Source organism: Notamacropus eugenii, chromosome 1 (assembly GCF_028372415.1).
Source record: "Notamacropus eugenii isolate mMacEug1 chromosome 1, mMacEug1.pri_v2, whole genome shotgun sequence".
In the NCBI taxonomy this organism is placed as follows: Eukaryota; Metazoa; Chordata; class Mammalia; order Diprotodontia; family Macropodidae; genus Notamacropus; species Notamacropus eugenii.
Window position 1 is genome coordinate 419,884,949 of NC_092872.1, and position 27,159 is coordinate 419,912,107.

At 40.9% G+C, this 27,159-nt stretch overlaps 1 protein-coding gene across 1 annotated transcript in view; it reads left to right on the plus strand.

Moving 5' to 3' along the window:
- Nucleotides 1–27,159, plus strand: part of CNBD2 (cyclic nucleotide binding domain containing 2) — a gene marked incomplete at its 5' end in the record, with an annotated part of 86,418 nt that overhangs the window by 21,723 nt on the left and 37,536 nt on the right. The window contains 5 exon segments of the mRNA XM_072629863.1: nucleotides 9,867–9,920; nucleotides 11,224–11,387; nucleotides 14,413–14,569; nucleotides 16,230–16,381; nucleotides 17,414–17,552. Of these exon segments, the coding sequence (XP_072485964.1) occupies nucleotides 9,867–9,920; nucleotides 11,224–11,387; nucleotides 14,413–14,569; nucleotides 16,230–16,381; nucleotides 17,414–17,552 (666 nt within the window).

Consider the following 27,159-nt stretch of genomic DNA (forward strand, 5'->3'; position numbering starts at 1 on the left):
TTCATCAGATTCAACTGAATTCACAAGTGAATTCTCCCTTTTAAAAAGAAGTAACTCATTATGTAGACTATTTTAAAAGAAATGAAGACTTTATAATATACAAAAAAAGATCTTTCCACAATATGATAAAAAGTTTATGTTTAAAATCATGAGTTAATTTTATCAGCTTTAAATGTATGATGATATAATGCAGAAACATCAGAATCATTCTCATTAAAGACAGGCATTGAGCAGGAAGGGCCACTGTTACTACTCTCATTTAACATTGTTTTAGAAATCTTAGCAATAGCAATAGGGAATGAAAAAGAAAGTAAATTAATAAACATTGGTAACGAAAGAGGCAAAATATACTGTTTTGTAGTCATGACAATTTACGTATATAGAAAGCCCAGGTTGTTGTTTAGTTGTGTCTGATTCTTTGTGACCCCATTTGGGGTTTTCTTGGCAAATATACTGGTGTGGCTTGCCATTTCCTTCTGTAGATCACTTTACGGATGAGGAAACTGATGTAAACAGGGTTAAGTGTCTTGCCTACAGGTTAGACAGCTAGTAAGTGTCTGAGGTCAGATTTGAATTTAGGGAGATGAGTCTTCCTAACTGTAGTCCTGGCACTCCATCCACTGTACCACCTTGCAACCCTTGAAAACCCAAGAGAATCAACAACAGAAAGAAAAAATGGAGATAAAAAATGGCTTTAGCAGAGTAGTGCAATACAAAACAAATCCTCAGAATACATCTGGATGAATACCAGTAGTAGGTATATATCCCAAAGAAATTAAAAAAGAAAAGGGAAAGGGCCTATCTGTACAAAAATATTTATAGCAGCTCTTTTTGTAGTTGCAAAAAAATTGAAAACTGCAGGGATGCTCATCATTTGGGGAATGGCTGAACATGTTGTGGTACATGAATGTTGGTTGGTTGGTTGGTTTGTTGGTTGATTATTGTCCTTTGTTCTTGAAGAGGACCAAAATAACATCACCACAATAAAGTGAAATTTCAGTCTGACTGTGGCTGATCAGACCAATACGAGCTTGGAGTGCTCTATCACAGGTTGGGCACAGATAGTCTGTATAAATATTTGGGATGGATACTCCAAATTTGTGCATCCTATGTTTACTTTGTGCTGTCTCAATTTTGCTTTGCTCATTGAGCACAGCACCATTTCTGATGTGGGCACGCCATGCTGAGTAGTCCTGTGCCAGGGTCTCCCATGTTGCGCAGTCAAATCCAAAGTTCTTGAAAGAGATCTTGAGAGTGTCCTTATATCACTTCTGACCACCATGTGATCGCCTGCCCCATGCAAGTTCTCCATAAAATAGTCTTTTTGGCAAATATATATTTTGCATTCAAACAGCGTGGCCACCTCATCAGAGTTGCACTCTCTGAAGCATAATTTGAAAGTTTGGCAGTTCAGCTTGAGCAAGGACTTCAGGGTCTGGTACCTTATCCTTCCAGGTGATCCTCAGAATCTTTCTAAGACAGTTCAAATGGAAGCGATTCAGTTTCCTGGCGTGGTGATGGTAGATTGTCCATGTTTCACATACAACAATAAGGTCAGCACAATAGCTCTGTAGATCTTCAGTCTGGTATTCAGTCTAATACCTCTTCTCTCCCAAACTTTTCTTTGGAGCCCTCCAAACACTGAGCTAGTTCTGGCAATGCATGCATCAACCTTATTGTCAATGTGTACATCCCTGGAAAGTCCACAACCAAGGTAAGTGAACTTATCCACAGCATTCAAAACTTCTCCATTTGTTGTAACCAGTAGTTCCACATATGGATGGTGTGGTGCTGGCTGATGGAGCACCTGTATTTTCTTGGTGTTATTTATTAGGCCAAAATTAGCACAGGCAGTAGAGAATTGATCCATACTTTATTGCATCTCAGCTTCAGAGGCTGCATTGAGTGCACAATCATCTGCAAAAAGATGATTTGCACCAACACTCCCTCCACTTTGGTCTTGGCTTGTAGCCTTTTCAAATTGAAGAACTTACCATCAGTATAGTAGTTGACCTTGATGCAGTATTCATCACAGTTTGACAATATGGCTGAAAACATTATGCCAAAAAGCATGGGAGCAAGCACACAGCCCTGCTTTACTCCATTGGTGACTGGGAAGTCACAAGAGCATTGTCCACTATCCAGAACCTGGGCACACATGCCATCATGAAATTGACATACAATACTGATGAACTTCTTTGGGCGACCAAATTGTGACATAATTTTCCCTGAACTCTCATGACTAATAGTGTCAAAGACCTTGGTCAGATCTACAAACGTTGTGTACAGACCGCTGTTCTGCTCCTGTCATTTCTCCTGGAGTTGTCCAGTAGTAAACACCATATTAACCATTCCTCAGCCCTTTCTGAAGTCACACTGGTTTTCAAGTAGATGATTATCTTCCAGGTGAAGGATCAGCCTGTTAAGGAGGACACTGGCAAGAATCTTGCCAGCAATGACTAGGAGAGAGACCCCACTGCGATTGTCACAGGACAATCTGTTCCCTTTACCTTTATAGAGATGGACAATGGAGACATCCTTGAACTCCTGGGGAATAACCGCCTCTTGCCATGTAACCTGGAAAATTTCAGTCAGCTTTTTTTTGTGAGCAATGGTCCCCCTACCTTGTAAATCTCAGCCAGAATAGAATCAGCACCAGGTGTTTTGCCACATGAAAGAAGCCTAATGACCCTCAAAACCTCTTCTTCAGTTGGAAGTTCAGCTAAGGAGGAATTGACTTCAACCTGAGATAAACAGCCAATGGCCTCAGCATTGATAAAATACTATTGAGTCTGTTGAGAACCCTATGGAAGTGTTCTTATCACTAATCAATGTGGCTCCATCAGCACTGAGTAGTTGTGATGCACCACAGGTTTTTGGTCCATAAATAGCTTTCAGGGAATCATAAAAGCACTTTGGATTGTTACTATCAGCATAAGACTAAATTTCATCTGCCTTCTTATTGAGCCAGGAATCCTGCATCTCTCTAAGCTTTGCTTGTACTTTACTTTTGATGCAATTAAATGCTGCCTTCTTAGAGGTGGATGAACTATCCTGCTGATATATCCTGTGGAGTTCTTGTTTTTCATTTAGCAGCTTCCCCATCATTTTCATCAAACCAGTCTTGGTGTGTGTGAGTGTTCTGACCCAGATGAGTAAATACAGTGCTGTACACCAAATCTTTGAAAGCTGCCCACTCACTCCTTTTCTGCTCCACTGTTGCCAACTGTGTTAGCTCAACTTTCCCTCCAAGTGAGCAACAAACTGTTCACGCTCAAAGAAGAACTCTAATTTGTTGACATTAATTCTTCTGGTAGTCATTTTTTTTTTTTGCCTTGGTGGGGGATGAATGTGAATATTTAGTTTGGAAAGGATAAGTCTATGATTAGTCTAGCACTCTGCACCACACATTGCCTTTGTCACTCTCACATCTTGTCTGTCTTTTCTCCTTATAATCACATAGTCTATTGTGCTATAAGAAATGATGAGCAGGTGGCCTTTAGAAAAACCCAGAAAGACTTACATGAACTGATGCTGAATGTGGTGAGCAGAACCAGAAGTACACTGCACACAGTTAAGAGCAACACTGTGCAATGATCAACTTAGCTATTTTCAGCAATACAATGATCCAAGGCAATTCCAAAAGACTCATGAAAAATGCTATCCATATCCAGAGAAAGAACTGATGGAGTCTGAATGCAGATTGAAGTATACTGTTTTCACTTTATTTTTTTCATGGCTTTTTTTTCTTTTGATCTGTCTTCTTTCACAACATGACTAATATGGAAATATGTTTTACATGATTGCACATATATGATCTATATTAAATTGCTTGCTATCCTAGAGGGGGAAGAGGTGTGGAAAGGAGGGTAAGAATTTGAAACTCAAAATTTTAAAAAAAGAATGTTAAAAATTGTCTTTACATGTAATTGGAAAAAATAAAATACTACTGAAAAAAGAAATAATCTGCATGTCTATATACCACCACTAAAAATCAAGAAGAACTGATATAGAAATATACTTCGCAGTAACAACAAACTATATCAAATATTTGGACATTAACTTGTCAAGGTATACAAAATACTTATACAACATAGCTTCCAAGTAATTTAGACAGAAATTGAAGAACTAAATAAATGGAGACATAGTCCTTTACTCATAGTTTAGTATATATAGTGGAATAATATAAATTTAATGCAATATCAATAGCTTATTTTTATAGAATTAGAAAAAATCAAAATAATTTTTTGAAAACTATACGGATATCTGATACTATTTATCATAATAAGCTCCAAAGATGCATGATTTAACTGTAAAAGATAGTATTTAGAAAACGAATAGAATGGAAAGATAAGCCATTTCCAAGTAACCTTTCACAACAATCTAGGAACAATTTTTAATTAAACAAGGAAAAAAGATTATCAGGGAAGATAAAATAGATAATTTTGATTGCATAAATGAAACAATGTATCTAGAATCAGAAGAAAAGCAGTTAATGGGAAAAAATAAAACTTTGCCAAAATGTCTCTGATAAAGTTCAGATAGCGAGGTTGCCTGGATCACTGGTACAAAAACAGGAGAGCAAGAATCTTTGTTAGATGACTAGATATTTAGATAAGTGGCCAAAGCAAATGAATAGTTTTCAAAAAAGAAAATGCAAGTTAGCAACAAATACATGAAAGAATGCTCCAAATCACTAATAAGGACAAAGCAAATTTGATGTTTCACTTCATACTCATAATATTGACAAATGAAAGAAAAAAGAAAAAAAGAAATTCTGAAGGGGACAGAAATAAGCATTATATAAATGTTATTATTATCATCCATTGCTATTTGGGAACATTAGAACCTGTTCCACATTAGATCTAGAATTTAATTTTCCCTGGTGCCTCAAATCATTATGGATGGTTTTCAGAGATAAGGATCAGTAGCTTTGGACATTGATAAACTGGCTTCTCATACCTCTTGTAGTTTGATGGAATCATAGATTTACAGTTGAAAGGGACACAGAAGCAGTGGTGTGTAGGTAAATGTTTAACAACCGACTTTAGCGAGGGGAGGAGTATGCTTTCAAATTTAATCTGCATTTTCAACATTTTCCACTTTCTCTTAGGTCTAGGCAATCAACAGAACAATAAGTCAAACCATAATTTGTAGCATTTGGAAATTTCCAAAGTGTTAATATAATGGTTCCCAAGCTGGTTCTAGCACACCTCTGGAGGGGACATTGAGTGAAAACCCCTCATTTCAGAGATTAAGAAACTGAGGCTCAAAGGGGTTAAATAATTTGTCCAGAGTCATACTGTTAGTAAATGTCTGAAGTGTAGCTCGAATCCAGGTCTTTTTGATTCTAATAGGTCTAATAAGATTCTAATAGGTGCACTATCCATTATTCTCTGCTGCCTTCTCAGTTAAGCTCCCATATGACGCTCCGTGTCAGAGTTCCAATGTCTCCCATTCCTGAAATAGGAACGTCTTTAACCAAATAAAAGTCTTTATCCCCTTTATAAACACACACACACGCATATACATGCGTGTGTGTGTGTTTGTGTGTGTGTATATCCTTTAATGATGCTTTAAAAAAACTCACAGCTACTTCCCAGCAAGCCTCCTTCTCTCTCTCTCTCTCTCTCTCTCTCTCTCTCTCTCTCTCTTTCTCTCTCTCTCTCTCTCACACACACACACACACACATATACATACCTTGAACATAATGTTGTCACAAAGCACAACTAAATAAAACAAATTAGCCTACTGACCATTCCTGACAATGAAAGCTTTCTTCTGCCCCTATATTCCCCCACCCTTCTTTGTTAGTTCTTTGATGTCATGACTGTCTTTCAATGTTCTTTTTTCTTCATATTATTGTAACTGTTGTATAGTATATCTGTACACTATATAGTATAGTGTGGTTGTATAAATTGTCCTCCTAGTTTTGCCTACTTTGCATCAGCTCACACAAATCTTTCTAGAGTTTCTTTGAATTCCTCATATTAATCACTTCTTAAAGTACAATAATATTTCATACATTCATATACCATAATTCATTCAGCTATTCCCCAAGTGATAAGCACCCTTGCATTCCAGCTCTTTGCTACTAAAAAGTAGTTATATCTATATGTCTATGTCTGTATCTACATCTATTTTTATCATTGATCTAGATTGGTTTCTTTCTTTCTGTCTTTGATCTTTCAAAATTAATTGTTTTTCTCCAAGACTCACTTTAAACATCACTTCCACATAAAGCCTTTCCTGATTTCCTAAGGAATAAATGGCAGCTACGTGGTACAATGGATAGAGCACTGGACTTCAAATTAGAAATACATGATACAGCCATTCTGGAGAGCAATTTGGAACTATGCCCAAAGGGTAACCAAACTGTGCATACCCTTTGACTCAGCAATACCCCTACTACTAGATCTTTATTGCAAAGAGATCATAAAAAAGGGAAAAGAACCTCGATGTGCAAAAATACTTACAACAGTCCTATTTGTTGTGGCAAAATATTGGAAATTGAGGGCATGTCCATCATTTGGGGAATGGCTAAGCAAGCTGTGGTATATAAATGTAATGGAATGCTATTGTGCAATAAGACATGATAAACAGGCAGATTTCAGAAAAATTTGAAAAGACTTGTACAAACTGATGTGAAGTGAAATGAGCAGAACCAGGAAAACATTGTACACAGTACCAGCAACATCTTAGGATGATCACCTATGAATGACTCAGCTCTTTTCAGCAACACAATGATTCAAGACAAGTACAAAGGACTCATAAAGGAAAATGCTATCCATATCCAGAAAAAGAACTGATGGACTGAATGCAGACTGAAGCATACTGTTTTTTCACTTACTTTATTCTTTCTTGTATTCTCTCTTAAGAACTTTGGAATTGATTGTGTGACATGAGAGACACTGGCACAGGACTGCTCAGCATGGCATGCCCATATCAGAAAAGGTGCTGTGTACTATGAGCAAAGCAGAATTGAAACAGCTCAAAAGAAATGCAAGATGAGCAAATTTAGAGAACACACCCCAAATGTTCACATGGACCATTTATGTCCAACCTGTGGTAGAGCATTCTGAGCTCATAGTGGTCTGATCAGCCACAGTCAGACACATTGTAACTTGACTCTAGCATAGTGATGTCATTTTGGTCCTCTTCGAGAACGAAGGACAATAATCAACCACTATACAAAACTACGTATCATAGCAGGTGGCCACTTTCGCACCTCTGCAGTACATACTCATTAAAACAATGTGTCCTAAACATAAATTTTTGCAGAGAAAAATGTTTCCAGTTCACAAAAATTTACTCCTTGCCTCTTAAAGTTCACAAACTTAAAATTTCATTCATCTCAGTGCTCTTCTCACAACCATCAGCTTCCTGGGTTCTGCACCTACAGGCACCATAGGATCATCATAGATCTAGAGCTAGAAAGAACCTGAGAGTCCATCCCATCCAACCCTTCATTTTACAGATGGGGAAACTGAGTCCTAGGGAAGTAAAGTGACTTTTCCAGCAGTGACACAGAAGAAAGCATCAGAAATGGGATTGACTCTTGAGCCAGTGCTTTTTCCACTCTACTACAAACTATAGAGTGGAGACGTTCCATAATAGAGAAATGATATGTTTGTTGGAGAAAACTCACCCTTTGTGAGAGATTGCCTCTAATGGTAGTTGACATGGTCTGCTATGGGCTTGAGTCCCTGGAGGTCTTCCTCTTCCTCCCTAGTTTCATTATGTACATGTTTGAGACTCAGGTCTCTCTCATCTGAAGCTGGATATCTTTCTTTCACACTGAAGACTCTTAAGTGTAAACCCAAGGAAGTCACCAGTCCAGCTGTGGAGCGGAAGAGGGGAGAGAGAGACAAAAAGAGAAAAGGAGAGAGAGAGCGCACGCAAGAGAGAAAGAGCGAGAGAGAGAGAGAGAGAAAGAGAGAGACAGAGACAGAGACAGAGACAAAGACAGAGAGACAGAGACAGAGAGACAGAGACACACACAGTGAAAAACTGAGATAGAGACAGAGACACAGAGAGTGCCACACACACAAAGACAGACATTCAAACAGACGGTGACAGAGAGAGACAGAGGCAGAGACAGAAAGATAGAGACAGAGACACACCCAGAGACAGAGATGGAGACAGAGAGAGAGAGACAGACAGGGACACATAAGAGTCAGAAACAAAGACAAAGACTGAGAATCTTGAATAACTCGCAAATAATAGGTCTGTCCTGTCATTTATCATCCCAACCTCACCTGAAACTACCCCCTTCTCTCCTTTCCCTTATTTTCCTCTCTTCTCTCCCTTTCTTTCTTTCATGTCTCATCTGTAAGGTGCTAGACTCTAAATCTCTTTAAGAGTTCACCAGATTTTGACTGATGCCCTCTCCTTTTTTATCTCTCTCCTCTCATCCCCTCACTGTCTGTTCTCTACTTTGTTCTTTCCATTTGATCTGTTTCCTAACTGCCTATTAGACATCTTTAAGTGAATACGTCCAAAGTTAAACTTGTTATCTTTCCTCCAAACCTTCCCCCATCCAAACTTCCTTATTACTGTTGCCACCATCTTCCAAGTGTCTCAGGCTCACAACCTGAGATGTCTTTCTTGACCCCTCATTATCTCTCACCCCCTAATCTGTTGCTAAGGCCTGTTGATTTTGCCTTTAAAACATCTCACCAATACCTTGTTTTCAACACTGTCACCACTCTGGTGCAAGCTCCCATCTCCTCATGCCTGGATACAGGATACAGTGAGTCTGCCTGCCTTACCTCTCCCCATTCCAATCCACCCTCCAGCCAGCCACCAAAGTGCAGGTCTATATATATATTATTATAATATATTATATATATTATATATATTATAATATATAATTTAGCCCTCTTGTACTGTTTTAGTCTTTTTACACATTGCACTGATGCCAGCCTTGTTGTTTTTCTTCCAACACTATGCTCCATCTCAGCTCTGGACATTTTCTGTGTCTGGAATGCTCTTCCTCCTCATCTCTGCCTCTTGGTTTTCCTGACTTCCTTGAAGTCCTAGCCAAAATCCTACCATCTATAAGGAAGTCTTTTTCAATCCCTCCTAATTCTAGCGCTTTTGCTCTGTTGATTATTGTCTATTTATCATATATATGTATATGCATATATATGTGTATATGTATACATACATATATGTATACGTATATATGTATGTGTATATCAATATCTATCTTGTTTTTGTACACATTTGTTTGCTTGTTGTCTGCCTCTTCTATTGTAAGCTCCCTGAGGGCAGGGAGTATCTTTTGTCTTTTTTTGTATCCCTAGAGTTTAGCACCATGCCTGGTACTTGACCGGAGTTGACACTTAATAAATGTTTATTGACTGTTTTCCTTCACTCTTTCCTCTCTTCTTTTTATCTCTTAAGCTTATTTTCTCCTCTCTGTTCTCTCATCCCTCTTCTCTACAGTTTTCTTCTCCCTGTTGTATGTTCTTGTCTCTCCTCTTTATACTGTTTTCCTCTCTCCTCCCGTTCATCCTTATTTGCCCCTCTCCTCTCTTTTCTCTGATTTCTCCTTTCTGTTCTATTGCGTTTCCTCCTCTCTCTCATTCCCTTCACTTTCTTCTTTCCTCTCTATTCTGTTTTTTCCTCTTCTTCTGTTTTCTTTCTTTTTTTCTTTTTCTCCCTTATTTTTCTTCCTCTGTTACCACAGCAGCACCTCACCAATGTCTGTACCAATTAATGATGGTAAGCTGTAGAGGTTAGACCAAAATGGGTTGGGCCTAATGAAGAGTCTGGGCTCTTCTGCTAACCAACAGTGATCCAGGAACTGGAGCCTGTGCTGAGAACAGGAACTTGTCTCCCCTCCCCTCTGCTCTTCCAGAAAAAGCAACAGGACAAACTGACCTTCGACTACAGCGAATTCTTCTTTGAGCAGGTATGGGTGGATGGCACTGGCCTCTCACAGCCAGAAAACAATGTCTTATCCTCATGGTGGGCTACTCGGTAGAGTCCTGAAATGTAACTTAGAAGCTCTCTAGATTCCAGTTCTATCTCTGCCACTGACTTCCTCTCCCTGGGCCTCAATTTCCTCATCTGTGTGATAGGCCCTTTCACCTCTGATGTTCTCTAATTCTAGGTTTCACCTTATCTTCATGACCTAGCTTCTACTGTCACCTAACTGAGGTTGGGGAGGGGAAAAGGAGCTCTTTAATTTGGCTACATCAGTTCTCTTTCCCGATTCTTCTCCTTATCTTCCCAAAACATTAAGTCTTGAGCTGTTCTCAGAGGGAAAGAATAGGAAAATCACTTCTGTTCTTTCTCCCCACCTCCCACAACCCTGACAGTTGTTGGTTATTAACTTTGTGCTGGGGGAGGGGTGGGGGAGGCTGTGCATGATGACAATAAAGTCTCTTCCTCCTCACAAGCCCCTATACCAGAGGTGGGGAACCTGTGGCCTCAAGGCAGGTCCTCAAGTGCAGCCTTTGACTGAATCCAAATTTCATAGAACAAATCCTTTTATTAAGGTGCAACACCCTCAGGTTGAAGTCTAATAGGAAGCTAAGACTCACGCACACTGTGAGACAGTGAATGAGTGTCCATACAGTATAAGTGCTATAGAAGAACCCAAAGGAGAGAGCTCAAAGTGGACTGAAGTGCTCAAGATAGACCTAGAATATAAGATGTCAGAATTGGGAAGCACCCTAGAACAGAGAACATAGACTGCTGCACTGAAGTGGACTCTAGAACTCAGAACACATAATGTAAGAATCAGACAGAACTTTAGAGTCAATAGGGCTCATTGAATTAAGGAGGTAACTGAGATCCCATGAGGGGAAAGGGTCTTCAAGACATGAATTATTAGAAATTGTCTATGAAGATGGAGACACAGTCTTAGATAGGAGAAGAGACTTGGTCAAGTTCACAAAGGAAGTTAGTGGCAGATGACATGAGTGATATGGGTCCTGATGAGGTGGATAGAATTTAATTAGGGGCAGGCAGAGGGGAGGTAGTGTAGGCATTAAGAGAGAGTGGTATAAGCACAAGCACAGCATTAGGAATATGTATGGGAAGATGGTGGGGAGAGACCCCATCTCTACCTGCTGGAAGATTATCTGTCAGGCAGGATATAGGAAATAGGCAGTACAAAGGGATGGGAAGAGAAATCAGATCAGGAAAGGGAAGGTGCTCTCTCAGGCTTGGCTTTGGGTCATGCCACCTCTTGGGTCTTTTCTTTCCAGGGACACTTCCCTCATAGAGCTATTCAAATTACTCAGAAGAAGCCAGAGTGGAGAAACGAAGAGGAGGTCCACACCCTTTGCAATTTTTTGCAGGTGTTGGAAAGCTTCTGGAATTACAGCCAGCAGCTCCAACTGCTGCTGGCCAAAGTCATCCGTTACGAACGGTCAGTGCCAGCTTCTAGGGAGGGAAGGGCCTCCCAAAGGGACACAGAGCTATTATTACGAATATTTACACTTGGGGCAAAACCAGGTGGGAGCAGGGAGAATAGCAGGCAATGGCATTCAGAGGACAATTCAGCTGCAGGGAAAATTGTCGAACCATCACTTCCTTCCTCAAAGGAGCTGAGGAAATGGCATGTACTCTAATGGTGGGATGGACCCTATGTGTGTGGTCCAGGGACTGTAATGATGTATGACAGTCTGGGTCAGCAGAGAACTAAAAGGCATGGTGATCCAGGTTCTGTGGAGGAAGGGTGCCCTTCTCCCCTATGTCAGGGCCCTGGGACAAAGTCCCATTTGCTTAGGTTTTTCATGACTCTGAAAGGAAAAGCTTCCTTAAAATCAGAGCAGCAAATGCCAAGGACTCCTTCAGAAAGGGCAATATTCACAAAAAAGGACTAAATCATTTCATCTTTGGTTCATAGATCTAGGAGGAACTGAGGTCATCCATGAATTCCAACTCCCTCACTTTACAGATGAGAAAACTGAGACCCAAGGAGATTAAGTGCCTCACTCAAGGTTATACAGGTAGAAAAGGTCAGAGGTTGAATTTGAACCCAGGTTCAAATGTGTTGCCAAAATCAGGTTTCTTTCCCCTGTTTCTCAGCATAGTAGATCATTGGTGTCAAACTCAAATAGAAATAGATTCCACTGGGCCGCAGAATGACTTAGAAAATCACAAAAGAACATTATGTTATGCTGTATTTTTATTTTGTTAACACTGGATCTAGATGGCTCAGGAGGAGAAAGTGAGGCTGGTGACCTCGCACAGCCCTCCCCCACTCAAAACAAAGTCATGTCATCATTTCTCTGATGTCATGGTCTTCTTTGAAAATGAAGGATGAACACAACAGCAACAACCCATTAACATTTTGGTCTGGTTCAGGTTGTCCTTGAGAGTTTTGCAGTAGCTGTATTGGGAATTCATCAGGCAGGGATTTGGACTAGGGGACCCAGATAATGGCTTTACTCTGAGGTCCCTGGGACCATTTATTTCATGAGATTAAGAGAATGAGATGCCAGACTTCACTGATGATCGGTTCCAGGTCTCACAGATTGGAACTTTTTAGTCAGATGACCTCACCTCCCTAAATCTTAATTTTCTGACCTATAAATGGGTGTAATATTTGTGCTACCTATTTCTAAAGGTTGTTCTGAAGAAAATGCTTTTCAGACTCTAAAGTATTACTATTGTTCAGTTACTTTAGTCATATCCAACTCTTCATGACCCCATTTGGGGTTTTCTTGGTAAAGATACTGGAGTGGTTTGCCATTTCCTTCTCCAGCTCATTTTAGATAAGGAGTTCAGGCAAATGGGGTTAAGTGACTTGCCCAGGGTCACACAGCTGCTAATGTCTGAGACCATATTTAAACTCGAGTCTTCCTGACCCCAGACTTGGTGCCCTATCCACTGTGTAATGTAGCTGCACTAAAGTGTTATGAAAAATGTGTTATTGTTAATATTATTATTATTTATAGCACTAACCTTAATCTCTTAAATTCACCCAACAAACATTTTATTCCATGTCTGCTATATGCAAGGCCATGTACAGAACACTTTTGGGGAGGCAGACATAAATAGAGTCAGAGGATCCAGTTTCTGATCCTGTTTCTGCCTGATGACCTTAGGTCCTCCTCTGGGTCTCTGTTTCCTCATCTGTAAAACAAGGACATTCAACTGATGGCCTCTGATAGGCTTTCCAGCTATAAAGCTTTGGCCATATGCTCATAAGATATATTTTTTTTTACGTTGTAAGAATTCACAGTCAGGTAAGGGGGAAGAGACATCCATTAATCACTACATTGCAAGATTGACTGTGAACAAGCTTGTTGAGTGGTAGAGGCAGTCAGTGCTTGAGTAATACAAAATAAAGAAGGCTCATTTCCAGCCTAGAGAAGATGATGGAGAGGAGATAACATTTGAATTAGGCCTCTGAATCATGGAAAATTTCATTCGATTCATTTAGAAAGACATTAAATGCCAACTATGTTAAGCAGATCTCTGAGAGGAATGGTGGCCAAGTGGCTAGAGAGCTGGTGTCACAGCCAAAAAGATCCGGACTTAAACAGTCCTGTCTCTGACACATCCTGGCTGTGTGACCTTGAGCAAAGTCACTTCACTTCTCCATGCTCTAGGAGTGTCAAACTTCTGGCCAGAGGCTACGTACCCAAGTATAACCCAAGCCAGATTGAAACATAGTTGGGAAACATTTAACAAAAATACAATAGGACATAGATAATGTTAATATCTGGTTTTCTAAGTCAAAATGTGCTTATATATGGTGAGTGGCCTCATTTCTTTTTGAGTTTAATACAGCTAATTTAGACAACTCTCTAAGACTATAAACTGCAGAGAAGGTGCTAATCTGCATTGGGAGAGGAATTTTCCTCTGCTGGGAGTTCTCTATGCCAGTGCAATCACAGGTCTTGTTTCTATCTCTATGTTAAGGACATGGATTTAGAACTGGAAAAAACCTTAAAAGTCATTTAGTCAGACTGACTCATTTTGCAGGTGAGGAAACTGAGGCGCAGTTAAGTGACTTGTTCAAGGTAATACACATTAGTGGCAGAGGCAAGACTTGAAACCCAAGTCTTTAGTCTCTAAATCCGACTTTTTTCTCATGGTGTCACAGAGCCCCTTATTGTTCAAGGCATTGTACTGAGAAGCAAATACCTTACACTGAGCCTCATGAACCAACTTAGAAGCGGCGGCTTTAAACCTAGTCTAAAAATCCACTAAACAGCAGGCTCACCAGGGCCTACCAGACTAAGCAGAAGTAGCATTGGTAGCTGTCCAGAGCTGCAGTGTACCCTCTTCAGATTAGGAGTAGGATGATGCCAGAGAGAGGGAAGGAGAATGTGAATATTGTACTGGACTCTTTCCAAGAGAAAATCTTCTGAGTTCAGGTCTCCCCATCAGGTTCTGTTCTCCACTGCTCTCCAAATGATCCTCCATATGCTTCTTCTTAGGTTTGGCCGCAGGCGTGTGATCATTAAGAAGGGGCATAAGGGCAATAGTTTCTACTTCATCTACTTGGGTACAGTTGCTGTGACTACAGATGAAGATGGAAGCAGTGCCTTCCTAGACGCACACCCAGACTTACTCTGCAAGGGCGCCTCTTTTGGAGTGAGTTGGTGTCCTTCAGTCTCTCCCTTTAAGCCAGGTAGTTTGTTGGGGTTTGTGAGAATGGCATTCCCAATTCCCTGAAAGAGTGATATTCTCAGGGAATAGGCCCAGCTCTGGAGGGAAGTAAATCAGAGCTATGGAAAAGAAAATTCTAGGGCCAAGACATAAACATTGTGGTCCAGATTTGGCTGCTGGATGTCCACAGGAATTTGGGTTTTTAGAATCTCAGTTTCTCTTCACAATGGAGGCTGGATTAGAGTCACTTGTTGTGTGATTCAAATCACTAAAATCCCTAGAAGGGATCTGGGCATTATCAATTCCAACCAATTCATCCTGTCCATATTTATCTGTTTTACATATAGGAGTCTGAGTGCTATGATAGAAAATGGACCTAGATCCAAATAACCTGAATTCAAATCTTGCTATTGATTTGTTCTGTAACCCCAGATAAGCCACTTCATTTCTCTGAGCAACAGTTTTCACATCTGTGGAAAAAGGATCTTAATTGTCACACTCCCTTTCCTACAGGGTAGGAAGGGACTCCATTCCACTTAAGGCCCTAGAGAAATGTGAGCCATCATAGACCTAACCATGTCCCTTCCCTGCTCAAAATTTTTCTTTTACTCACAGTGTAAAGTTAATACTCTCTCACCTCTTATTCAAGGACCTTTATAGCCTGGTGTAACCCTGATTTTCCAGTCTAATATTACTCCCTACTCTTCTAGGAGTTTGCTCAACCACCCAAATTGGACTACTCTTTGTATTCCAAACCCCATGTCTCTCTCTCTTTTTCCTTTTCTGTCTCTTTCAGTCTTTCTCTATCCCCTCCTCCCCCCTCTACCCCACATGTTATTCTTAAATCTTGTCATTTTCTCCTCTGGAACATCTCTTGGAAACATTGGGTTCTCTACTCCACCCTAGTCCAGACCCTCATCATTTCTTGCCTGGACCATTACAATAGCCTCAAGTGTCCTCCTGACCTCAAGCCATCCTCCATCCACTACCAAAGTGATTTTCCTACAGGGTAAGCAGTCACCATTACTCTCTTGCTCTGGGTTTTATCTCCAGGGTCAAATGTAAATCCCTTTTTTAAAAAAAATTTATAGCACTTCACCACCTGCTCTTTTCTTCCTCTTCCAGACACTTTACATTTCACTGTCATGTACAACACTATGATCTGCCTGTGGGGCCTCCCTCGCTCTTCCTCTTATATGACATGACGTCTCCTGCTCCGTGTCTCCACACTGGCTGTGTTCCACACCTGGAGTGCTCTTCTTCCTGACCTTTGCCTTTTAGAATCCATGGTTTCCTCAGACTCAGTTCAAGTACCCCATCTTCCAGGAGATGTTTGGTGGTTCCTCCCTCCACCCCCATTGCCTTCTAGTGCCATGGTGTCTGAGGTTATCTTCCATCTGCTCTCTATTTATCTCATTTAGCTTGGTCATTTCACCCATTAGAGCAGAAGCTCCTTAAGGGCAAGAACTACTTTCGTTTTTGTTTTTGCTTTGCTTTATATCCCCAGCGCTTAGTTAGCACAGTGCCTGGCACATAAAATGTGCTAAATAAATACCTGTTGATTGACTGGTGTAAAGAATGGATTGGAGTTTGGAGAGGTGGGAGGCAGGAAAAGAGATCTCCTTCTTTTATCCCCCACCTACAGGAGATGTCTTTGTTGACTGGAGCTGAGAGGATTGCCACTGTGGTCTGTATGGAGGACACCGAGTTACTAGTTGTGGATAAGGAGGATTTTCTTGGTCATAAGATGGATGAAGAGATAAAGAAGGAATTTCAAGTTCGGTTTAACTTCTTCAGGTAAATCAAGCATTGGCTCATTAAGTAGTGATGGAATACCAACTGTGTGGAAGCCCATGGATTCCTCTGGGAGGAAGAAAGGGGAGCAGGGAGAGGAATGCTATGTGACCTTGGGCAGTCACCTTCAGTTTCCTCATCTGAAGGGAGAAGGGCAGTGCTGAGTTTGCAACTGGGAAGGGGAACTTAGCTAAGGGGCTAGAGGAATCACATTTTGGGATTCCAGAAAGCAATTACATTTCAATATAGCCATTAAAAGATTTTTTGAAAAACACAGATTCATCAAACCTAGAGTGTAAACTCATAGGTTCTCAAGAAATCCCTTCTAGATCTAAATTTCTGATCATATTACAACATGGATCCTGCCCTTCAGGCAGGGTTGGTAAGCAGCAAGACAGTCAAATATTACCAGACAGCACAGGTTCAAGTATGACCTCAATGTTGCAAAGAAGAAGTACTTTAGGATATAGAGACATGGAGAGGCCAAGGAAGCCTCTATGGAAGAAAGGGATCATCCAGGTAAGAAAAATGGAGGTGCAATCATGCCCACTTGCGTTTTGGGGGATAGTAAGGAGATCATGCTGGTTGGAGCAATGAGTTTCAGGGAAGAAGGTGAAATGACTTCGAACATTACTGAGAGTGATTAAATACTAGATCAGGGCAAGGGACAGAAGGATGACCAGGATTTTTTTTCACTTGAGACAAATGAGGGGTAGGGTACAAATGGGTCTGCAGATGGTATGGGGAGTTTAGCAGGAGGAAGCACATTTGAGATGACAGAAAGTTTTTATGTTGCAGAATGACCAGCTAAAGTGGGCGAGGATTGGGGGGTGGGGTGGGATGGTGGTGCATGGTTGGGAGCAAGGCCATGGGAAGAACAATCCTGCTGTTTAGATATTGATACCCTGGGGAAAACCCTTATTGCTCTGCCTTAGTTGTGTGTGTCTCTGGCAAAGAAGTGGGTGGAAAAGACAGGATGTCCCCCAAATCCTTGGCTCAGAAAAGGAAATGACCTTTAATATTCTTTTTCCTCAGGGAGCATGATCTCTTTAAGACATGGTCTGATAAGACCCTCACGAAAGTGGCAAGTCATTGCAAAGTGGAGAAGTTCTCATTTGGGCAGCTGATAACTCGGAATGTGACAGAGTCTGGATTTATCTTGTTTGTCACAGAGGTGAGAGATAGATATAAAAAGGTCAAAGGGCTGGGGAAGGAAGAGTGTGGAGGGTGATGGGCCACTCTGAAAGAGGGTGTATGCTTTAGCACCAAAGGAATCTACATATGAAAGACTTTTTTCACATGTGTATATATATATATATATACACATACATGCATAGTTGTGTGTGTGTGTGTATGTGTAGTCTGCCAGCTATGTACTAAGGATGTAAAGAAAACTGAGAAATACAGTTCTTTCCATAATCAATTCTCTAACCCACTTACCACAATACCTTTTTCTAAATCTCCTCAGCTCTCCTCAAGTCCATTCATGCTACTTCTTCTCCCTATGGTCTCTGCTGGGGACCTTGACTCATGCTTTTTAACCCCCATCCCCCAAATGAGGCCAATAGATGAGAACTCTCTTTTCTTCTCTTTTCCTAATGTAACATCTCTCTGAGTCACCCCCACCCCCTAATCTTTTCCACTCCAGGTTCTCATGAAGAAGCAGGCTTTTTCCTGGCCAAGGTCAACATCTCTACATGCGTGCTTTTGGTCCCATATCCCAAGTCTTCTCCAGTTGATTGTCCCACTATCATTCCCACTGTCTAATCTTTCATCTTTCCCTATATTCTATCTCCTTTTCTGCTGCCTACAAACATCCTCATATCTCCTCACCCTGTAACACCAATGTAACCCAAAGCAGCTGCTATAAATATGCATGTGTATTTCCAGGGTAAATTTTTTTTAAATTAATTAATTAATTTAACTTTTAACATTCATTTTAACAAAATTTTGGGTTCCAAATTTTCTCCCCTTTTGTCCCCTCCCCCCCCAAACACCAAGCATTCTAATTGCCCCTATGACCAATCTGCTCTCTCTTCTATCATCCCTCTCTGCCCTTGTCTCCATCTTCTCTTTTGTCCTGTAGGGCCAGATAGCTTTCTATACCCCTTTACCTGTATTTCTTATTTCCTAGTGGCAAGAACATTACTCAACAGTTGTTCCTAACACTTTGAGTTCCAACTTCTTTACCTCCCTCCCTCCCCACCCCTTCCCTTTGGAGGGCAAGCAATTCAATATAGGCCAAATCTGTGTAGTTTTGCAAATGACTTCCATAATAGTTGTGTTGTATAAGACTAACTATATTTCCCTTCATCCTATCCTGTCCCCCATTACTTCTATTATCTTTTGATCCTGTCCCTCCCCATGAGTGTCGACCTCAAATTGCTCCCTCCTCCCCATGTCCTCCCTTCCATCATCGCCCCCACCCTGCTTATCCCCTTATCCCCCACTTTCCTGTATTGTAAGATAGGTTTTCATACCAAAAGGAGTGTGCATTTTATTCCTTCCTTTAGTGGAATGTGATGAGAGCAAGCTTCATGTTTTTCTCTCACCTCCTCTCTTTATCCCTCCACTAATAAGTCTTTTGCTTGCCTCTTTTATGAGAGATAATTTGCCCCATTCCATTTCTCCCTTTCTCCTCCCAATATATTTCTCTCTCACTGCTTGATTTCATTTTTTTAAGATATGAGCCCATCCTCTTCAATTTACTCTGTGCACTCTGTCTCTGTGTGTGTGCGCGTGTGCATGTGTGTGTGTGTAATCCCACCCAGTACCCATATACTGAAAAGTTTCAAGAGTTACAAATATTGTCTTTCCATGTAGGAATGTAAACAGTTCAACTTTAGTAAGTCCCTTATGACTTCTCTTTGCTGTTCACCTTTTCATGCTTCTCTTCATTCTTGTGTTTGAAAGTCAAATTTTCTTTTCAGCTCTGGTCTTTTCATCAAAAATGCTTGAAAGTCCTCTATTTCATTGAAATACCAATTTTTCCCTTGAAGTATTATACTCAGTTTTGCTGGGTAGGTGATTCTTGGTTTTAGTCCTAGTTCCTTTGACTTCTGGAATATGATATTCCATGCCCTTCGATCCCTTAATGTAGAAGCTGCTAGATCTTGTGTTATCCTGATTGTATTTCCACAATACTTGAATTGTTTCTTTCTAGCTGCTTGCAATATTTTCTCCTTGACCTGGGAACTCTGGAATTTGGCCACAATGTTCCTAGGAGTTTCTCTTTTTGGATCTCTTTCAGGAGGGGATAGGTGGATTCCTTGAATACTTATTTTGCCCTCTGGTTCTAGAATCTCAGGACAGTTTTCCTTGATAATTTCATGAAAGATGATGTCTAGGCTTTTTTTTTGATCATGGCTTTGAGGTAGTAGTCCCATAATTTTTAAATTGTCTCTCCTGAATCTATTTTCCAGGTCAGTTGTTTTTCCAATGAGATATTTCACATTATCTTCCATTTTTTTATTCTTTTGGTTTTATTTTGTGATTTCTTGGTTTCTCATAAAGTTAGCCTCCATCTGTTCCATTCTAATTTTGAAAGAACTATTTTCTTCAGTGAGCTTTTGAATCTCCTTTTCCATTTGGCTAATTCTGCTTTTGAAAGCATTCTTCTCCTCATTGGCTTTTTGAACCTCTTTTGCCAATTGAGTTAGCCTGTTTTTCAAGGTGTTATTTTCTTCAGCATTTTTTGGATCTCCTTTAGCAGGGTGCTGACCTGCTGTTCATGCTTTGACTGCATATCTCTCATTTTTCTTCCCAGCTTTTCCTCCACCTCTCTAACTTGATTTTCAAAATCCTTTTTGAGCTCTTCCATGGCCTGAGCCCATTGAGTGGGCTGGGATACAGAAGCCTTGACTTCTGTGTCTTTGCCTGATGGTAAGCATTGTTCTTCCTCATCAGAAAGGAAGGGAGGAAATGTCTGTTCACCAAGAAAGTAACCTTCTATAGTCTGGGCATTTTCCCAGCCAGTGACTTGCCTTCTGAATATTCTCTTCACACCCACTTCACCTCCGGATCCTCCCAGCCAGCCAGCGCTTGGGGTCTGAGATTCAAATGCTGCTTTCCAGCCTCAGGGCTTTTGGCGGGGGCAGGGCTGCTATTCAGTGTGAGAGTAAGTTCAGGTGCTCAGGTGGGGGCAGGGCTGCCTCATGGGCTCAGTTCCCTCAGGGGGTTTATGCAGAGACCTTCAACAATGGATCCGGGCTCCTGCCTGCTTTGGGAGCTCCTGTCTGCTCCCACCTCCACTTCTGCCTCCCGAGGGGGCCTGAGTTATGGGGGCACCCCACTCCCCTCTCGACCCGCCAAAGAGACCCTCTCACTGACCCCCGTCACCTGTGGGTGGAGGGACCTACGCGGCCACTGGAGATCCTGTCCCTGAAGCCCGCTCGTATCTGCTCATCTTGGTGCCGCGGCCGCGGCAGGGTTGTACTTGGCTCCCAGTCCTTGGCGCCCAGTCTGTGGCGCAAAGGACCTTTTGCGAGAGGTTTGCAGGTCCCTCTGGAACAGAAATCTCCTATGCTCCAATGTTCTGTGGCCTCTGGTCCTGCAGAATTCGCAGTGAGTTGCTATTTATAAATGTTCTATGGATTGTGGGTTCGGAGCTATGTGTATGTGCGTCTTTCTACTCCGCCCTCCAGGGTAAATTTTTAAAATAATAGTAAACTCTCTTCCTCAAAGGCAAAACCAAAATATTTATTTGGGACATCATTAGAATACCAGGAGGTAAGATTTAACAGGGTACTTATCACTAATCCAGGGAAGACTGACATCTGAAACCTTCTTTCTGTCAGGTCTCTCCACAAATACAAGTTCCCCTAGATAAATTCCTCCTTCTGCCCACTCATAGCTTGCTTCTCTCTCTCTGCTGTGCCTGGTCTCCCTTTCTGCTCGTTCTCTCACTCTGTCTGTCTGTCTGTCTGTCTGTCTCTCCCCTCCTTGGGCAAGCTCCTTCCAGTCTGAGCTCCATGTGACCCAGGCTCCATGTGTTAGGCCTATTATTGTGTGGGGAAGATCTTCCTATTCTATTTACATTACATACCTTTAAAAAGCTCTCACTTGACCTAACCATACCTGCTAGGTATCATTCTACATTTCTTTTCCCAGATAAACTACTTGAAAAATCTGTACTCAGTGCCTTTACTTTCATTCCCCTCACTCTCTCCTAAACCTTCTGTAGTCTGGGTTTCAATCTTATCATTCAACTGAATGATGTTAACAAGTTAACAATGCCTTATCTAATGACTGTGTTTTAGTTTTCATCTTTCTTGATCTTACTGTAGCATTTGACACTATCGCTTTCTACCACCAGATACTCTTTATTCTCTGGTTTTCTCTTCTGCTTGTCTGACCACTCCTTGTCAGTCTCCTTGGCTGGTTCTCTATTATATTCAGTGCCATCCTTTCAGTCACCTACCTTGATGTCATCTTTAACTCTTCACTGCCACTAACCCTACATATCCAGTCAGTAGCCACATTTCAATCATTCATTTCTCTACAACATGTCCCAAATATGTGTTCTCTCTTTTCACATAGCTACCACCCTCCTTCAGTCTCTCATCACCTCTTTCCTGGTCTACCGCAAAGGTTTCCTAGTTGGCCTCTGTGATAATTGCGTTTTTATACCATTTAATGTCATAGTTATACTAATAGGATGCCAATATGGAGTCTCTTAGGTCAAGTCATCCTAATGTCCCTAAAGTATGTAGGCAAAGATGGACAAGGTTGTACTTTTCTACCGTTCTGACCTGCTAATCCGGGGCATCAAGCGGTTAATGCTCACAGCGTCTGATCAGATAAAATTCCTGACCTACTGTAGCAGTCTGCACACAAATGGATTGTGAATTCCTGGAGGGTAAGGATTGCTTGGAAAATCTTAAAGCAGGGGCAGCTAAGTGGCACAGGATGGAGTATGACCCCTGGAGTCAGGAGCGACCTGAGTTCAAATCCAGACTCAGACACTTACTAGCTGTGTGACCTTTGGCAAGTTACTTAACCCTGATTGCCTCAAAAAAATCTTAAAGTATTATACAAGTGTCAGTTATTAAAACCTCATTTCTCACAGTTAAGGACAGTAAGTTGCACACAGCAAGACTTTAATAAATGCCTTATGAAGGGATAAATGAACGTTGAACAGGAAAAAACCTAAACTGTGGTTTATTGTTGCAGCATTAAATATTCATTGCCTATTGGTACTATTTGCCTTTTACGTCTTAATATTCATAAATCCATTCATTTTCTAAGACTTGGTCTATATCATCATGTAATTTCACTATTTACCACTAGGTGATAGTCTTGTTCACATTAGACACACCTGATTCAACCCTGAGGACTTCTCAAAAATCACCCTTTTGACTCAGTCCAAATTTACCCCGAGGGCACCAGAATTTGGCTTGTGGCCACGTCTCTACAACCGAAGGGAAAAATGCTCTGCTCCTATCCAAGCACTTAGTCTAAAGAGACAAAAGAGATAGGACAGGCTTTATTTCACTCAATAGAAAATACAGAAAGCCAAGTACTCGGATTGGTAAATAGTTAAGGAAACTCTCCTTTTCTAGTGAGACCTTCCTCTCTAGGAATCTAGGCAGCCTATTCAAGACTTGGGGCAACACTGGACATAACCAGTAGATGGAAATATTAAGAATTGTTAGAGAATCAAGCAACTCTTTTATCTGATGATTCCCACCTTTCCAGTTCTCTGAAAGAAAACACCTTTCCCCAGACATGCAAATTCTACATAATTCACAGTAACACTAAAGGGTGAGATGGGAGTCTTCACTCCACACCATTGCTCTGTTCTCTAATAATAATAATAACTAAAATTTATATAGCTTTTACTATGTTCCAGGCACTCTGGTAAGGATAGTAATATACAATTATTATTTCATTCAATCCTCACAAAAACCCTGCCAGAGAGGTGCTGTTATAATCCCCATTTGAGAGATAAGGAAACTGAGGCACACAGAAGCAAAATGATTTGGCCAGAGTCACACAGCAAGTAAGTAGGAAAAGAACACAGGTCTTCCTGACTCCACACCCAGAGCTCTATCCACTGTGGCCACTTTGCCTATGTTTCTTGGCATCTGCTTTTACTTAATATTGGAGGCTGGGGTGGTGTAGGAACTCTATATGGCTCAGACACTCCTCCACTGCCACTTCTGGGGCTGAGAGGTTCTCTGAAGCTGCTGTGTTCCTATTCTCTCATGTTTTTTTCTTTCTTCTCTGTGTCTTCTAGTCCTATTTTTAAGGGTGTCATTTAGATTTTAATTTCATCAGCAATGGGGGTGAAGGGGTGTTTCAGTTTGGAGATAGTACCAATGTGAGTTTAATTTGGAAATATTCAGTATAAAATTAATTCACAAAGAATTGTCAAGAGAATTTTACACCTTTTTTCAAGACATCTTCAATTTCAGAAGAGATTCTCATTAGTCGGAAAAAGGACTGTGTTACTGTTAGATTTCAAAATAGTGTCAGGGAAACCTGAGTTCAAATCCAACCTCAGACACCTTACTAGCTGTGTGAACCTGGGCAGGTCACTTAATCTGTCTGCCTCATTTTCCTCATCTGTAAAATGGGGATAATAATAGCACCTACCTGGCAGGGTGGCTGTGAGGGTCAAATGAGATAATTATGAAGCACTTAGTATAGTGCCTACACACAGTGAGTGATATATAAATGTAAGCTATTAGTATTATGCATGACATTTCAGTCTGTGTACCCAGGATAATTAATTCCTGGGTACATCTACTAAACTTCCTTCTTTTTTTAAGGTAAAACTTTTCAATCTTTAAAAATTATATCAATCAATCAACCAAAAATATATCTATTTAATCTAAATAAATACTGATTTAATCAACAACCAATTTATTAATTACCTATTATATGCAAGGTTAAGCCCTGAGGTTACAGTTGCAATGAATGAAACAAGCCCTACGCCAAGAAGCTACATCTGGAGACAGCCACAACATATATAAATATATACTGAGGAAGAAATATAAAGAAAATAAATACAAATAAATGTAAATGGTCAAGGGTCACTTGAGAGAAGAGAGAGGGCACCGGTATTTGAGGGGTTCAGAAAAGACTTCATGTGGAGGTAAGGCGTAAGCTGCATCTTGAAGAAAGAGAGGCTCTATGAGGTGGAGGTGAGGAGGGTGTGCATTCCAGACAAGAGGAATAGAGAGTACAAAGACGTGGAGATGGGAGATGAACTAGACTACGAGTAGGGGAGGTGACATAATGTCCAAAAAGGCTGGAAAGATAGGTTGGACAAGGTTGTGAAAGGCTTTATGAACTCTTATATTGTCTGTCCACGATCTGTTCTCCAGATCAGTTGCTTTTCTAAAGAGATATTTCAGATTCTCTTCTACTTTTTTCTCGTTTTATTATTTCTTGGTGTCTTATAATGCCATTCGATTTCTCTTGCCCAATTATATAGTTTTGAAGGAGTTATTTTCTTCCTTAAGATTTTGTTTCTCTTTTTTCAGTTGGTTAACTTTCTTTTCATAATTTTCTTTGATTGCTTTTTTCCCCTAATTTTTCCTCAATTTCTCTTATTTGATTTTTTAATTCCTTTTTAAGTCTTTCCAGGAGTTATTTTGGGGCTTGTGACCTCTGACATTAGCCTTTGGAGTAGGAGTGACTTTTTTTTTACCATTATCTTCCTCTGAATATGAACTCAGATCGTGATAGCTCTTTATGGTCAGGTTATTATACCTTTGCTTACTTGTTTCTATTTTTAATTTGTTTATTTTATTTCTCTCAGTTTATTATTATTATCAAGTTTTAATCCTGAGTTATGGGTAATGTTGCTGTAGGCCTCATGTCTTCCTTCCTGTTGTTTTCTGAATTCTGTCCGGGGGCTCAACCTCAGGGGATACCTCTCCTCTCCTAAGACACAGTTAGATCTCTCAGTCACACTGTTTCAAAAATGTTCCTGCTCCCGGTGGTACCAAACTCATCAGGTGTGTGTATGCTCCTCTTCATCCACAGCCACATCCAGGGATTATCTCTGGTCAGCACCACTAGGTCTGACCTCCAAAACACACTGGGGATGTGGAGGGGAGAGGGATGTCCTTTAACCTTCTCCCATTCAATCTGTCACTGTTCCTTAGATGAAAGTTTGTGAGGTGAAATTTCCTGAGGTGAAATTTCTTATGAGTGAGGTGAAAGTTAAGGCAAAGATTCCCCAAGGCCTACTCAGAGTCCTGACAGAGTTGCTCCAGGGCCTGTTGCTTGTTGACCTAGCTGAGGAGGTCTGGAGTTGTCTATATTTCACCTAGGCCAAACCTCAGCCCTTGGAGGGGAGGTCCTATCTTTACCAAAGTCCTCTCAAGAGGACAACTGCTTTGCCCCTTTATTTTTGCTGCTCTATATTCATTTCATGGTAATTTTCTGTGTGTTTGTAGAGGAAATCTGGAAAGCTTGGAAATTACTGACCTACTCTGCCATCTTCCCAGAATGCCCCTACCTCAAGAGTTTATGTTAAATTGTAGAAGCAATAGGGAAGTCACTGAATTCACTAGAACTTATTGAATAGGGAAGTGACATGGTCAGATTTGAGATGAAGAAAATTGACTTTGGCGGGATGGATTAAAGTGGGGAGAGACTTGAGGCAGGTGTACCAGTTAGGAGGCTGTTGCCATAAATCGGGAGGAGGTGATAAGAACCTGAGCTAAGTAAGGTTGGTGACTGTGTCAGTAGAGAGAGGAGAGCAAGTATGCAGGAGATACAGAGATGGAAATGCCTGAGATTTGGCAATTGATTGGATATTTGGAGTGAAAGAGATTGATGAGAGGGAATGGGATAAGCATTTATTAAGCACCTATTATGTGTCAGGCTCTCTGCTCAAAGCTTTACAAACATGATCTCATCTGAAAGTGAATAGTCAAGGTCAAAACTAAAGGAACAAACCTGGGGAGACCAAGAGGAGGTTTAGAAGAGAGGAAGATTTGAGGAAAAAGATAATCTGTTTTGGATATGTTGAGTTGGAAATCTCCCTGGGACATCCAGTTTGAAATATCCATTTGGTAACTGGTGATACTGGACTGAAACTCAGGGGAGAGACTGTTGTTGGAGGTAGGAGATCTGGGAGGTATTTTCATAGAGATGACCGTTATATCCATGGGAACTAATGAAGTCACCAAGACAGAGTAGAGAGTCAGAAAGAAAAGAAGCCTAGGACAAAACCTTGAGGGACATCATGGTTAGGAAGCATGATCTGCAAGATGAACCAACAAAGAAGTTGGAGAAGTTGTCATCAGACAGGTAGTATGAGAACCAGGAGAGAGCTATATCATGAAAACTCAGAGGAGAGTACCCAGGAGGAAAGGGCGGTTGAGAAGGTCAAATGCTGCAGAGAGGTCAAGAAGAATGGGAATGTTGGGCACACCAGTCAGCATTCCAGTTCTGCCCATTCCTGGCAAAGATTCCACAGTTCTAGAGAGCTCCCAGAAGTCAACAATGATATTGTACTTTTTCCCGAATACTTTCCTTACTAACTGAAACCTCTTCAAATATAACATCCTTTCAATGGTGTACTCATGGTCCATACGCTCCCCCCAAATCAGTGATCCTTTATGACAATCCAGTTAGGCCTCCAATAATTGGGCAACCTTTGTGCTTAAACTCATGCCTAAAATATAATTGCCCAATGTTCACCTAGGCTCATATTTGCCTTAATGAGAACTTATGAGAACATTGTCTATGTTCAGCCAACGCTAATGCTTAAAACACAGACCCTAAGCAGCAATAACATAAAACATACTATAATATATAGA